This window comes from Ovis canadensis, chromosome X, assembly GCF_042477335.2.
Source record: "Ovis canadensis isolate MfBH-ARS-UI-01 breed Bighorn chromosome X, ARS-UI_OviCan_v2, whole genome shotgun sequence".
NCBI classification, from domain to species: domain Eukaryota; kingdom Metazoa; phylum Chordata; class Mammalia; order Artiodactyla; family Bovidae; genus Ovis; species Ovis canadensis.
Genome location: NC_091727.1, coordinates 85,028,408 through 85,045,093, shown reverse-complemented (window position 1 = coordinate 85,045,093; position 16,686 = coordinate 85,028,408). Strand labels below are relative to the sequence as shown.

The 16,686-nt window shown below is 38.5% G+C and overlaps 1 protein-coding gene across 2 annotated transcripts in view; it reads right to left on the bottom strand.

The window, feature by feature from the left end:
• GABRA3 (gamma-aminobutyric acid type A receptor subunit alpha3) overlaps positions 1–16,686 on the bottom strand; it is a 292,154-nt gene that overhangs the window by 185,788 nt on the left and 89,680 nt on the right. For both annotated transcript variants that reach the window (XM_070290575.1, XM_070290576.1), the window contains exon 2: positions 3,684–3,849. In XM_070290575.1, the coding sequence (XP_070146676.1) occupies positions 3,684–3,823 (140 nt within the window). In that variant the 5' untranslated portion in view covers positions 3,824–3,849. The remainder of the gene's footprint in view (positions 1–3,683; positions 3,850–16,686) is intronic.

Genomic DNA, 16,686 nt, shown 5'->3' with positions numbered 1-16,686 from the left:
AAGAGTATAAGAAATATATTACAGGAAGCTGAAATTGTTCCTTGCAGCTTTTCTTTAAAAATATGGGACTAGGAATCAGAGACTGGCGTTTTAGACCTATCTCTATGATTAATTTTTTGTTAAGTCTTAGAAAGTAAATGTCTTTTGTTGGAAGCCAATATTGTCACACACAAAATAAAGGATCAGAAAAGATGCTCTCAACAGGTTTTTCTATGTCTGCTATTCTAAAATTTCTGAAGCCCACATTCCTAAATATACCGTAAGCTCTTTGAAAACAAGGACTGTGTCCCCAGAGTATTTTCCAAACATTCCTTATATCAGAATCAGGTAGGCACTTGATAGAAATGCAGATTCTTAGGCACTACTCCCAAGTTCAGTCAGTTCAGCTCAGTTGCTCAGTCGTGTCCAACTCTTTGTGACCCCATGAACAGCAGCAGGCCAGGCCTCCCTGTCCATCACCAACTCCCAGAGTCCACCCAAAGCCATGTCCATCGAGTCAGTGATGCCATCCAACCATCTCATCCTCAGTTGTCCCCTTCTCCTCCTGCCCTCAATCTTTCCCAGCATCAGGGTCTTTTCAAATGAGTCAGCTCTTCACAACACGTGGCCAAAGTATTGCAGTTTCAGCTGCAACATCAGTCCTTCCAATGAATACCCAGGACTGATCTCCTTTAGGATGGACTGGTTGGATCTCCTTGCAATCCAAGGGACTCTCAAGGGTCTTCTCCAACACCACATTTCAAAAGTATCAATTCTTTGGTGCTCAGCCTTCTTTATAGTCCAACTCTCACATCCATACATGACTACTGGAAAAACCATAGCCTTGACTAGATGGACCTTTGTTAGCAAAGTAATATTTCTGCTTTTCAATACACTGTCTTGGTTGGTCATAACTTTCCTTCCAAGGAGCAAGCATCTTTTAATTTCATGGCTGCAATCACCATGATTTTGGAGCTCAGAAAAATAAAGTCAGCTGCTGTATCCACTGTTTCCCCATCTATTTGCCATGAGGTGATGGGACTGGATGCCATGATCTTTGTTTTCTGAATGTTGAGCTTTAAGCCAACTTTTTCCCTCTCTTCTGTCACTTTCATCAAGAGGCTCTTTAGTTCTTCACTTTCTGCCATAAAGGTGGTGTCATCTGCATATCTGAGGTTATTGATATTTCTCCCAGCAATCTTGATTCCAGCTCTGCATATGAGTTACTAAATCAAATTCTCCAAGTGTGCAACCTGTTTCCTTGCTTAAGCCTACAGAGAGCCATTGCATTTAGAACATGATTTAAACAAAGTATTGGTTAATAAACCACTGTTGATTATTGAAGCTGCTTGGGTAGCCCACCATGTGATTTAATTGAATAATTCACTAAAGGTGGATAAAATAATGCAGCAAATGGATTTTATTAAACACACAGAAACATCATTAAGAAGGTATGAAAACAAGCAAACGAAAAGCAGCAGCTGTTAAGTATCAGAGCTACCAGCATATACATTTTAATGTTATATTGGTTTCTATATTTATAGCAAATACAAATATAATGCCAACACTAATATTCAGAGCCAGACTTTAAGTAGTTTTATCTCCTCCAAAGCATGAATTGTATTGGACATGGAAGAAAGTAAAGTCCCCCCAAAAGTTTTCAATATCTCTGTATTAAACATAAGCACTTGTCTCTGCTTTTCCAAGCGATATCTTGGCCTTCTCTTTAATATAGTTTTCAAAAGGCTTGATTATCTGGCTTTCAAAGCACCAACAGGATATGAGCAAACCAATATAAACAGGAGAGGTGACAGCTAACACTGAGGATGGAGACACAAAAAGAAAAAAGCAGATATAGAATAAACATAACGAATGCTCTTTATGACGATCAGAAAGTCACCATGAAGAAGGACTATTCTGTTCAAAATCCTTCTTTATTATTATTATATAACATGTAATATATGTTTTAGAGAACTTTACTCTCAGTTAACATTTGACGAGGTAAGATTCATTTATTTAGAACTTCCATCTTATTTAGAACATCTATCATGCCCAATGAAATCAGATACATGAGAAGTTAATAAGATAGAATTAGTCATTTTTTTTTCTTCCATGCTGGAATAAAGAGTAAAAAGGGCCTTGTGGGCCAAGTTTCTAAGGACATATTAGTCTAGTTCTATAGCCCTCAGACCCAGAGATTATCGTTGAAAACGCTGATAGAAGATGGAAAGACTTAGAGTACACTAAGATAATTGAATACTACTCAGCCATAAAAGCAATGAATGTCACTTAAACTGAGGTGAATGAACCTAGAGCCTGTTATGCAAACTGAAGTAAGTCAGAAAATGAAAAACAAATATTGTATATTAATGCATATATATGGAATCTGGAAAAATGGCACAGATGAACCTATTTGAAAAGCAGAAATAGAGACACAGACATAGAGAATGGACTTGTGGACATAAGGGGTGAAGGGGAGGGTGGGATGAACTGGGAGATTGGGATTGACATATATAATACACTACCATGTGTAAAATAGATAGCTAGTGGGAACCTGCTGTATAGCACAGCAAGCTCAGTTCGGTGCTCTATGATAACCAAGAGGGGTGGGATGCTGGAGGAGTGGGAGGGAGATTCAAAAGGGTAAGGAGATATATATATATATATACACACACTCTCACATACATACACTTATGGCTGATTCATGTTGTTGCGTGCAGAAACCAACACAACACTGTAAAGCAATTATACTCCAATAAAGAATTAAATTTTAAAAAGGTGGTATGTATATACAATGGAATATTGCTAAGCCATAAAAAGAATAAAATATTGTAACTTGCAGCAATGTGAATGGATCTAGAGAATATCATACTAAGTAAAATAAGTCAGAGAAAGACAAATATGTATCACTTATAAGTGGAATCTGAAAAATAAAATGAATCTCTATATGGATGTGAGAGTTGGACTGTGAAGAAAGCTGAGCACTGAAGAATTGATGCTTTTGAACTGTGGTGCTGGAGAAGACTCTTGAGAGTCCCTTGGACTGCAAGGAGATCCAGCCAGTCCATCCTAAAGGAGATCAGTCCTGGGTGTTCATTGGAAGGACTGATGCTGAGGCTGAAACTCCAATACTTTGGCCACCTCATGCGAAGAGTTGACTCATTGGAAAAGACTCTGATGCTGGGAGGGATTGGGGGCAGGAGGAGAAGGGGATGACAGAGGATGAGATGGCTGGGTGGCATCACCGACTCGATGGACATGGGTTTGGGTGAACTCCAGGTGTTGGTGATGGACAGCGAGGCCTGGTGTGCTGTGATTCATGGGATCACAAAGAGTCGGACACGACTGAACTGAACTGAACTGAACTGATACACAAGAGAAACAAACTCAGACAGACAGAAAACAAACTCAAGGTTACCAAAGGGGGAAGGGATGGGGGAGGTATAAAAGACTATGGGATTAACAGATACACAGTGACAAGAATTTATTGGTATATCATGGAGAACAATATTCAATATCTTATAATAATCTAGAATAGAAAATAATCTAAAAAAAGAATATTCATATAACTGAATCACTTTGCTCTATACCTAAAACTAACACAGCATTGTAACTCAACCTTACTTCAATTAAAAAAAAAATCTTTGACCAAAGTCAATAATTTATCACAGTCTTCTTTTGTTCTAGGAGTTAAGGGTACTTACCCGCCAATATCCTGCTTCACAAAGTCCCCAGGTTCTTGTCGTCTTGATTCCACTTGGCCAGTTGTTCCAGGGAGAATATTAATCAGGAAGAGAAGCCCAAGGCCAGCCATGTAGAACTGACTCATTTGTGTGATTATCATCTTCTTAGGCACCAACTTAGAGAGACCTGTGAGTTCCATATTCAGAGGAAGAGGAAAGGAATAGAAGACAAAAGGAAGGAGAAAGAAGAGACGAAAAAAAAAAAGAAGATTTTATTTAACTCAGAATCATTTAATTTTCATAATATACAGTTACTAAATGCTTACTGTCACAGTTCTCCATCTCCAATTCACCAATGCCACCAAAATTCACTTCTGGCATACCCTTCTTTTGATTATACCAGAGCCCATCGAATAGAAGGTAGTGTAAAGACTCTAAATCAGTAATCAGAAGTCTTAGATTACAATTTCATCTTTTTCCCTGTCTTCCTCTGACTAGGTGAGTCACAGAACTTCTCTCAGCCTCAGTTACCTCTTATAATCCAAGATCCTAAAATAGTCTCTCATCTTCACTTTATTTCCCCTCAATCCTGTTTGATTTCTTACTGTCATAAATGTCTTTTCATGCGTAATTATGTAATATTGTAGAAAATCTTAGGATATTAAGACCTGGAATCTCTTTATGGAATTTTTGGGATTGATTCTCATCTTGATATGGTTAGACGGTTTTTGAAAATATCAAAAGGCCTGGAGTAGAGGGACTGTTTCCTCTGAATCAGATTGGGAAACTGTTGAATGATGAGACACGGTTTTCCCATAAAGAAATATTTGAGGGCAAAGCCAGCCCAAAATAGGGCCACAACATAAAGAAGAAATCCAAGCCTAGTCTCCTGGTACAGAAGTCCCTCCATGGTCAGCAGATTATACTGATTATGTGATTTCGAGTTGTCTATATGCAAGGATGTTTTATGAACTCTGGTTTGGTGGAGGTTTACCCAGGACATGGGCTAAGAAAACAGTGTAAAGAGGCACTTGCTTGTATCCTTATGGCCTCCAAGAATCTGAGACATTGACCACCTGAAGAAGACCTAATTCTCACCCAGCACCATACTCTTTTTCAGTCATAGATGTGGTTCAATTTTTAGAAGGCATAGAAGGATATGGAACATTTTTCCCAAGGAAAGCTTATACAAGAGACTACTAATATGTAAAACAGATACATGCTGAAGAAATATTCTGATTGATGAGAAGATGAAGAAAAGAAGTCTTTCTAAATTGATCCTCACCCTCCTTGCCCCAAAGCAGCCACTAGGTTCCATACTGGGGCTTCCCTGGTGGCTCAGCTGGTAAAGAATCTGCCTGCAATGCGGGAGACCTGAGTTCGATCCCTAGGTTGGGAAGATCCCCTGGAGAAGGGATCAGGTACCCACTCCAGTATTCTGGCCTGGAGAATTCCATGGACAGAGGCGCCTCACAGGCTACAGTCCATGGGATCACAAAGAGTGAGATATGACTGAGCAACTTTCACTCACTCACTCAGGTTCTGCTTTAGACTGTCTTCTTAAATCTGGTGCAGGCATAGAATACTATGATATGCAAGAAGACAGATTTCTGACATGGGAAAATGTCCACAGCATAGATAGAAATAGTCACAATATTAAGTTGCATCATTTACATGTGCCAATATTTAACAATTTTTCTTTCATAAAACATCAATTTCTAATGCTCAACCTAATAAGTGCTGTGATGATCATGATTCATGAGCTGTATAAGAGTTGATGGCTATTTTACAAAAATCAACAAAAACAGTACAGTTAAGAAAACCATAGCATATGAGGAAGAAAATACAGTGCATAAAGAGACAACTCTAAGGCAAGAGAAACACCTGTAGTATGGGCAATAACTTTGACATATGTTCAAACTTTCAGGGGACCCAAAGTTTGAAAATCACATGAGAAAGATTAATGCTCAGATAATCATGATTGATAAATGCTCTACAGGAAGAAGAGAGTTGGTACAGGATATGAAGTCCAAATTGTAGAAATCATCCATGGAATATAGGACAGAACTATGATGCATACTCAAAAAAACATGAGTATCTGAGTAACAATCCTGGATTTAGGAGAAGGTGGCCATATTGCATGAGCAAAGATACCAGTAATGTGCGCTCATCTATGCTATTCTAGTATATAACTATGGTTTGCATTCAAATGATAATGGTAAACAAGCTGCTAACCTTCACACTAAACATAGATGCCAGTGACACAGAAGCAAATGCCCATGATTTAGAAGGAGAAAACTATGATGCATAAGAAGATAAAAATGTTATATGAACTCATGACTAAGATATTAATACATGTTTAAATAACCATTATGCATGAGAAGACATTCATAACATATAAAATAAGCTGGACATAAAGTGTGCCCTCCAACTCCTATAACACTTGTTAGCAAACAAATTATTATAATTCATGTGAACATTTATGATATAAAACCATTTGGCCATGGTACATGTCAGAAAACCATAATAAGCCTAGTAAACACTGACCAAGAGAAGATGTCCTTGGTCCATATTTCATTAAGACATTGCATGTGATCAAAAGAATGCCACTAGAGTGCTGTACAAAAATGTGAATATACTTAGTAACATTAAACTGTACATTAAATTGATTGTTGATGTGTTTTTAACCAGAATTAATTTTTTTATTAAAAACAACATGGAACAGGTAGCTTTAGCAAGATAGCACATATCTGTAAAACAGGACCCAACTCTGATACGTGTACAGAGAAATATGGCACATTAGCTGTTATTAGCATTAAATGAACATAAATCCATGTATATGATCATGTACATGTAAATGATACAAATCCATGTAAATGATCAACCTCAGATGATCATCAAACAAGTGCAGATAAGGGCAGTAGAAGGCCAGATGTTTAAAATTCTTCTGCCAACCTTGCTGAATTTTCAAGTGACCACAGTGCATAAACTGAAAACCGTGACACTTCAAGAAAGACCCTTCAAGCATAATAAAAAACATCTATTAAGCTAGAAACACCTATGGTATATACTTAAATAATCATGATGAATGTTAAGAAGCATTTGGTATATTATTCCTTACTGTGATATGTGCACACACAATGTGTGTATCATGGCAACCATGATACAGGAATTAAGTGACATGGTTGAGGAGGAGATGGTCATGCTAGACTGCCACAATGTAGGAACAGAAGCCATGGTCCAAGAGTAAGCAGACATGCTGAACTCTTTCTTCACTGGGTAAAAGAGGTTAAGATATAGATGCAAGTGGTCACAATGAAGAATAGATATCTTTCAAGTAATGATGATCACAGTGAATAAATTATTATTTATAACATGTGAACAAGTATAATTCACATATTCATGGTAAATACACTGAAAATTATAGAAAAAGAACATCATATAGTGACATGAATATTCAAACAACTATGTTGCAAGCTCATGCTCAGTCGCTTCAGTCATGTCCAACTCTTTGCAAGCCCATGGGATTTTTCTAGCAAGAATACTTGAGTGGGTCACCATTTCCTTCTCCAATGTTGAGTAGAATGTAAAACATAATAACAATTGTTTAAAATTAGTATAAAGAAGCCAGTCCACATTGCAAAAGTAGACAACCATGGTGTATGCTCATATAAATACAGCAAATTAAACACCAATGACATATGAACTTAAAACCATTGGGTGTATTCAGATAACCATGGCCACAATGGCAGATCCCTTTGGTAGGTGCAGACTGGCTAAAATACAAGAAGCAACAGCCCTTGTGCAGGCTCAGATAATCTTGGTGTTAGAAACGTATTATCCATGGTATAGGAACACACAATCATGACACATGCCCAAGCCACCATAACATGACACTGCACAGCCAAAATTTAGCAAATGGTTATTCAACCAATTCACTCTTCTCCAGAGATAAAGGAAGTTACAAGGAACTAATGAAAGGGAAATCTCCATTAGCTGGTAACTTACAAATTAATATCTCCATCCTACAACTCTCCTGTAACCCATATCTGCACTTTGATGTCCAAGAAGCATCTTAAAGCTAACACGTTTATATCTGAGGTTCAGATATCCACCTACACACACACACACACACACACACACACACACACACACACACACAGACCTGGATCACCTCTCATCTGTTTCATCACATATAATGGTAACTCCGCCTTTCCATTTGTTCAGAGTTAACACTCTGATGTTATTCTTGATTCCACTTTTGCTCTCACACCCACACTCAATCCATAAACAAGTCTCATGGGCATTCCACTCAAAAGGCAACATATTCAGAACAAAACCACTGGTCATCACCTCTGCTGCTACGACTCTGGCTCATCATCTCTTGCTGAGATCATTGTACAAGCCTCTTAACTGCTCTTGCTGCCTCTGCCCTTGGTCCCCTGTGGTCTGTTCTTTAAATAGCAGACAGTGAAATGATCAAGTGTTAGGTCAGATCATGCCTCTCATCTGTTCAAAATCCTCCAATTGATTCCCATTTCAAAATCCTTATTATGAGCTAAAAGAACCTACATGATCTTATCCCCAAGTAACTGGCTAATCTCTGCACCCTCCTATCTTACACACTCCATTTCAGCCACATGGCCTCCTTGCAGCTCATTAGATATGCCTGGCATACTTCAGTTCTAGAGCCTTTGCAGATGATATTGCCTGTACCTGGAGTATTCTTCCATCCAGTTTCCAGATAGTTTGTTCATTTCCTCACTTCAGATATTTATTCAAACATCATGTCTCTCATGGAGGCCCTCCCTGAATACCCTAAACAAAAATTAAATCCTTCTACACACCCCAGATATTCCTTATGCAGCTTTAATTTTCCTCCTTTGCACTTCTTGCACTGTTGTTGCTGTTGTTATTCAGTCACTTAGTCGTGTCCAACGGTTTGCAACCCCATGGACTGCAGCACACCAGGCTTCCCTGTCCTTCACTATCACCTGGAGTTTGCTCAAACTTATGTCCATGAGTCGGAGATGCCATCCAACCATCTTATCCTCTGTTATCCCCTCCTCTTCCTTCCTTCAGTCTTTCCCAGCATCAGGGTCTTTTCCCATGAGTTGGCTCTTCACATCAGGCAGTCAAATACTAGAGCTTCAGCTTCATCATCAGTCATTCCAATGAATATTCAAGGTTGATTTCATTTACGATTTACTAGTTTGATCTCCATGCAGTCCAAGGGACTCTCAAGAGTCTTCTGCAGCACCAGAGTTCAAAAGCATCAATTCTTCAACACTCAGCCTTCTTTATGGCTCAACTCTCATATCCATACATGACTACTGGAAAAACCACAGCTTTGACTAGACAGACCTTTATTGGCAAAGTTATATCTGTATTTTAAGACACTGTCTAGGTTTGTCATAGCCTTTCTTCCAAACAGCAAGTGTTTTTTTAATTTAATGGCTGCAGTAACCATCTGCAGTGATTCTGGAACCCAAGAAAATAAAGTCTGTCACTGTTTCCATTGTTTCCCCTTCTCTTTGCATGAATTGATCATACCATCATGGTTATCTATGACCATCAAGGTCACCAAGATCTTTTCTGTATATTTCTTCTGTACATTCTTGCCTCTTCTTCTTAATATTTTCTGCTTCTGTTAGGTCCATATTTTTTCTGCCCTTAATTGTGCAAATCTTTGCATGAAATGTTTCCTTGGTATCTCTAATTTTCTTGATGAGATCTCTAGTCTTTCCCATTCTATTATTTTCCTCTATTTATTTGCATTGTTCACTTCTAGCATGTATTTTATATTTTTTGTTATCAGCTGTTTCCCCAGTAGAATATAAAAGCTCAATGGCAACAAGGAATTTTGCTTGGTTTATTTGTAGATATATGTTCAATGCATAGAAAACTGCCTGGAAATAATGCATACTTAATAAATAGTTAATGAATGCTATTTTGAAAAAGTCACATCTCTCAATGAGGTAAGAGAGTATAAAGGATAGGGTATAGGTTGGGCTTTGGAACCCACTAAATTAAGAGATGACTTGGAACTACCAAATACTACTCGTGTTAGGCTTTAAAGACCTCCTTATTTAACATAAACTGGTGATTAATAATACTCATCAGAATTTTAAAAATTAAATCACAGAACATACATGAAGTGCCTGGCTAAAAACCTGCTGCCAGGGTGACTCTGCTGCTATATCCTGTCCAAATATAAATTCATTTAATCACAAACATTTGAGCACTTAGTATGTACAAGACACTGATACAGTACATTCTTCTATTAGAATTCCCCAAATTCCTTTACCTCAGTCCTTGGAATCTATTAGATACTAACAGTCTGCCTACCAACTCCTCTGCTTGGATGCTATCAGGCACTATCTGCCAGAACTTTACCTGAACAGAGGTATCCCAAGTGCTGCTACCCACACACTACAAAGCCAAGTCTGCCATTTTCTTGCCTCAATTTGTCACTGGAGTTTCATTTTATGCCATCTAATTCTACTCTGTCTCAAGACACTGTCAGTATTAAAGGTTTTGGAGTAGGAAACATTCTAGTTCCAATTCTGGACATACCACATAGAAATCTGACATTATTTCTCATCTATAAAATGTTAAAAATGATAATTTTCATGCAAAGATGGACACAATAAAGGACAGAAATGGTATGGACCTAACTGAAGCAGAGGAGGTAGCAAGAATACACAGAAGAACTATACAAAAAAGATCTTGATGACCCAGATAACCAAGATGGTGTGATAGCTTACCTAGAGCCAGACATCCTGGATTATGAAGTCAAGTGGACCTTAGGAAGCATCATAACAAGCAAAGCTAGTGGAGGTGATGGAATTCCAGTTGAGCTATTTTAAATCCTAAAAGATGATGCTGTGAAAGTGCTACACTCAATACGCCAGCAAATTTGAAAAACTCACCAGTGGCCACATGACTGGAAAAGGTCAGTTTTCATTTAAATCCCAAAGAAAGGCAATACCAAAAACTGTTCAAACTACCACACAATTACACTCATCTCACATGCTAGCAAAGTAGTGCTCAAAAATGTCCAATCAAGATTTCAACAGTATGTGAACCAAGAACTTCCAGATGTTCAAGCTGGACTTAGAAAAGGCAAAGGAACCAGAGATCAAATTGCCAACATCCGTTGGATCATTGAAAAAGCAAGAGAGTTCCAGAAAAACATCTACTCCTGCTTCATTGACTATGCTAAAGCCTTTGACTGTGTGGATCACAACAGACTGTGGATAATTCTTAAAGAGATGGAAGTACCAGACCACCTTATCTGCCTCCTGAGAAGCCTGTATGCAGGTCAAGAAGCAACAGTTAGAACTGGACATGGAACAACAGACTGGTTCCAAACTGGGAAAGAGAGTACATCAAGGCTGTATACTGTCATCCTGCTTATTTAACTTATATGCAGAGTACATCATGCAAAATTGCAGGCTGGATGAAGCACAAGCTGGAATCAAGATTGCCAGAAGAAATATCAATAACTTCAGATACACAGATGACACCACTCTTATGGCATAAAGAGAAGTAGAACTTAAGGGCCTCTTGATGAAAGTGAAAGAGAAGAGTGAAAAAGTAGGCTTAAAATTCAACATTCAGCATCCAGTCCCATCACTTAATGGCAAATAGATGGGGAAAGAATGGAAATAGTCAGAGACTTTATTTTGGGGGGCTTCAAAATCACTGCAGATGGTGACTGCAGCCATGAAATGAAAAGATGCTTGCTCCTTGGAAGGAAAGCTATTTCTAACCTAGACAGCATATTAAAAAGCAGAGTCATTATTCTGCCAACAAATGTCCATCTAGTCAAAGCTATGGTTTTGCCAGTAGTCATGTATGGATGTGAGAGTTGGACTATAAAGAAATCTGAGCACCAAAGAATTGATGCTTTTGAACTATTGTGTTGCAGAAGACTCTTGAGAGTCCCTTGGACTGTAAGGAAATCAAACCAATCCGTCCTAAAGGAAATCAGTCCTGAATATTCATTGGAAGGAGTGATGCTAAAGCTGAAACTCCAAGGCTTTACCCACCTGATGCGAAGAACTGACTCATTTGAAAAGACCTTGATGCTGGGAAAGATTGAAGGGAGGAGAAGAAGGGGACGACACAGGATGAGCTGGTTGGATGGCATCACTGACTCAATAGACATGAGTTTGAGCAACTCTGGGAGTTGGTGATGCACAGGGAAGCCTGGCATGCTGCAGTCTATGGGGTTGCAAAGAGTCAGATGTGACTGAACTGAACTGAATGATAATACTGGCATATGGGAGTTTTATGAGAATTAAATGGCATAATTCATGTACACAATTTAGCATTATATTTGACATAGAGTAATCCTTGGTCACTGAAGCCTACAAATAGATTCCTTGATCTCTTGCCCTGCAATGAGTCTCAGCTTCACCCTAATCCAGCCACTTATTCCCATGGTCATATGTAAACCTTCTCATTACAAATCTATGATCTCAAATAACTATCTGATCATATGTTTCCAACTTTTTTCATGTAGTACTTTCATACTGTCAACTCTTCTATCCTCCTATCTCTGATCGCTTGATCTTGCCACCTTTAAATCGCCCATCATCACCTTGGTGCCCTTACTTTCTTTTTTACTCTCCTTGAATTACATGGTGGCTCAGCGGTAAAGAATCTGCCTGCCAATGCTGGAGGCTCAGGAGACATGGGTTCAATCGCTGGGTCAAGAAGATCCCCTGGAGGAGGAAATGGCAACCCACTAGAGCATTCTTGCCTGGAAAATCCTATGGATGGAGGAGCCTGGTAGCCTATAGTCTATGGGATCACAAACAGTCAGACAGAAGTAAGCACACACACCATAATTAAAATCATAATAATCATTGTCTGCAATGAACTCTCCGTGCACTTGCCTCTCTCTAACTCTGTTGTGACTGCCTGAAAAAAACATAAGCCCTGGTTAAATTCATCTCTTTGCAACTGAGCAGATAAATATAGCTGGAGAAAAATCCATAATTATGCCTGACTGGTCTGTCTGTAAATTTTCTCAACATACTTCAAAATGTTCCAAAATCCTTTTACATTTGCCAAACCAATTTATTCTCCCACTCTCTGAAACAACTATTTTTTACTTTCTCTCCTCTCCTTAATTCTCCAGTAACTCTTCTCCCAGACTCTCAACAGATGGCTTTGCTTCCTATTTTCCAGTAAAAATGAAACAATCAGAAGATTTTATCTTCATAATATCAATTATTAAAGCTACCCAAATCTCTGCCATATACTCTACACTTTCCTTGTTACCAGAGGTATCTAGTCTTATCTAATGCTATTCCTTCTGCATGTGCCATGGATCTTATTCCCTTTCTCCTGCTCAAGGATTTTACTTAGTGATTTTCTTCTCTCTTCCATACTTGTTAGCTTTTCCCTATCCTCTGGCTCATTGCCTGCAGCATATAAAATGATGTAACTATCATCTGTGATAAAAAAAAAAAATAAAGCCCTCACTTGTCCTGACATATTCCTCCAACTCTTTCCTAATTTCTCTGCTTCCATTTATGTAACTCATTTTAATAATTTTTGATATCACTATCTCAACCTGTTTAATTCTCATTTTTTTATTCCCCTTATACCAATCAAGTACTTTCACCTATCACTCCACCTAAACCACTCTTATTATTCATTCATTCAGAATTTATGAAGCCTCATCTACTTACCAGGCATTGTTCTAGGTGCTGGGACTACAGTAGTGAACAAAACAGATTAAAAGGGAATCAATGAAGTGAGAACCAAAAATTCTTCTTTCTCACATAACTCATATCAAATCCACCCAAACCCAATCCATATCTACACCTTGATTTACCTCTTCCATACAAACTATCTGCTTAACCCATTGATTTCAAAACATATTCAAACTCTAACCACTTCTCAGTACCTCCAATGCCAACAAGTTTATCTAAACCATCATCTCGTATCACCATGATGGCAATGAATGGCCTCTTAACTTTCTCTCCTTCCTCTCCCTGTACTCTACACTCCATTATCCGCACAACAGTTAGAGTGAGTTTTCAAAAAGTATAAGGTATATTATATCACTCCATTCTCAAGTTTTCCAGTGGATTTTCATTGGATCCAAAGTACTTGTCATGATCTATAAGTATCTACATGATTTGACCACTGGCTACTCCTGAATCTCAACTCTTTCTACTTTTCCTCTCCAGCACTCATATCAGCTGAAACTGATCTTCCTACTGTTCCCTGAAAACATACCACATGCTCCTGCCTTAAAGGGCTTTGCCCTTCTGTCATAATGCTCTTCTTCCAAATACCATTTTGGTTCACCCTTTTACTTTCCTTAGGATTCTAGTTCTGTGTCATTGCTTCAGAGAAACTTTCCCTGATCATTCTTATCTAAAACTGCATACTCCTTCCTCATATCTTTCTATCCCCTAAGTAGCATTTTTCTTACATAGCACTACCTAAAATTACATTAGGAGAATGCTATGGCAACCCACTCCAGTACTCTTGCCTGGCAAATCCCATGGACAGAGGAGCCTGGTAGGCTGCATTCCATGGGGTCGCTAGGAGTTGGACACAACTGAGCAGCTTCACTTTCACTTTTCACTTTCATGCACTGGAGAAGGAAATGACAACCCACTCCAGTGTTCTTGCCTGGAGAATCCCAGGGATGGGGGAGCCTGGTGGGCTGCCGTCTCTGGGGTCACACAGAGTAGGACACAACTGAAGCGACTTAGCAGCAGCAGCAAAATTACATTATATACAATATTTACTTGTTTACTTTCTGTTTCTCCCACTAGATGTAAGTTTCATTAGAATGGGGACTTTATTTCTGAGCCATAGAACAGTACCTGGCATATGGTAACTACTCAGTAAAATATTTGTTGGAAAAAAAAAAAGAGTGAATGCTTTCTGGTGTTCATGCCCACACTCTTCAGGGATCCTTTCACTCTCAGAGATATATTCTCAAGACTAACATACCCTTCTAAAACCTTTCCCTCATGCCTTTCAATCCTTCATTTTATGGGAAACAAATGTTCCTGTGTCCTCAGCCTCTTAACAGAAAAGTCTCCTCTCTGCCTGAAATAAACTGGGTTTACGTCAAAGACACTACTTCATTAACTTTCCTCTGAAGTGTAGCATGTGCGTATTCCCACACATTATGCAATTGAGAGACAGGATCAGAATTATCTCATCTCTTTAATGCCACTTTGAAACTATTCCTCTTCTGTGTGCATACACTCCTCATTTGAGGTTTACACCATTTATCTGTATCACCCTCTGCCCTCATTATTCTTACATCGACTTCCTTAAAGCCTCTTCACATTCATTCAAAACCAGTGCTCAACTCACACTTTTTATGTCCTTCCATCATCTTCAGTATTTCATTGTTGGTGTTGATAATATATCTATGTATTCCACTTTAGCAATCTATATCCATAGCCACATTTTCTGTATCTTATATGTAACTGCTCCATAATTGCATGAAAAAGCTTAAACCACAGTATCTTTAATTCTGTTTTTGTTATTCTAGTTTTTAAACTATTACTTCTATTCCACTTGCTCTTTGAAATTAGTGTTTCTTTCAGTTGATCCTTCTATTGTCTCCTATTCCCTTGGGTTTGCTTAAATGCTACTTCCTTTCATTTCAAGGCTGGACCCAAGAGTAAATCACTTGAATTACTCTTTCACCAGAACCTTGCATACATGACCTTCCACCATATTTGCCCAGAAATATTTTCTTGGATCAATCAAGCAAAAAATCTGTTTTATCCTAAAGAATGCTGCTGAAGAAAATTCTAGTCATGCAAAGCAGACCCACAACAATGCCAGAACCATTCAATTTTTTGATTTGTCATAAATCAACACTTTCCACTGAGGTCACAAAGAGTGCCCATGACTTAGTGACTGAACAACAGCAAGAGCACTCTCCACTACTTCTCTCAACTATTTGTTCTAAACTTTTGTCGTTCATCTCAAATTGCCTATTCAAGGAAATTTACAATGGTTCTTAATAAAAAATCAAGATGCTCAGGAAAGACAAAATATCCACAGCACATACTAACAGTGCTTCCACTCATATACCCTTGTATTCCTTTATCGGTTTCTTCTATACTGACTCAGCTGTGCCTTCTCTCCAAACATCAGAGTCTTCATTCCTTTGTCTCATGGCTGTCTCCAGGCTGCTGAAACCCACCTCTGTCTGTGCTAACAGAGAATCAGAAGTGTCTGAGAATTTGAGTCCCCACGCCTGGGTAGCCCTTAACCAGGATTAATAGGTACAAAGATACAAATACTGTAGCCCATGGTGGGGACAACATTGAGGTAAGAACCACACTGTCTCCATGATACTTTGCTTGACATATTATCCTTGCTTGGCCTCCTTCCCTTCCTTGCCTGACTTTCCACTTCTGCATTGGTTTTTCCTGAGACTACTTCCTAATAAGCCACTTTCACATGAATCCTAATCTGAGTCTGCTTCTTTGGAACCTAACTTTAGACATTAACCTTGACCCAAACTACAAAAATATTTACTTTAAGAAATATCTCTGGGGGTCCAATGGTTAAGAATTCGCCTTGCAATACAAGGGACATGAGTTTGATCCCTCATTGGGAAACTCAGATCCCACAGGCTGCAGAGCAACTAAGCCTGAGCACCACAACTAGAAAGTCCATGCACTGTAACAAAAGATCCTTTATGACACAATGAAGATTCTGTGTGCCATAACTAAGACTTGATGCAACCAAATAAATGTTTTTAATATATTCACTTTTATATTTACCCTTACTTTCTCTTCTATTTATTTCATAAAACAAGGTTAACCTGTTCACTTTAAGGATAATCCAGTAATATAAGCTCCTGGTTTCATCAGCTCCTTTCCCTTCCATCAGTTTTCCTACTCGACTGTATCTTAGATTTCCCCTCTCTAATGATTCCTTTCTCTTAGACTATAAATATAATCAAGCTTCTCCCATCTGAAAAAAAAGATTTTATTCATATGCTCTTTTCTAGTTA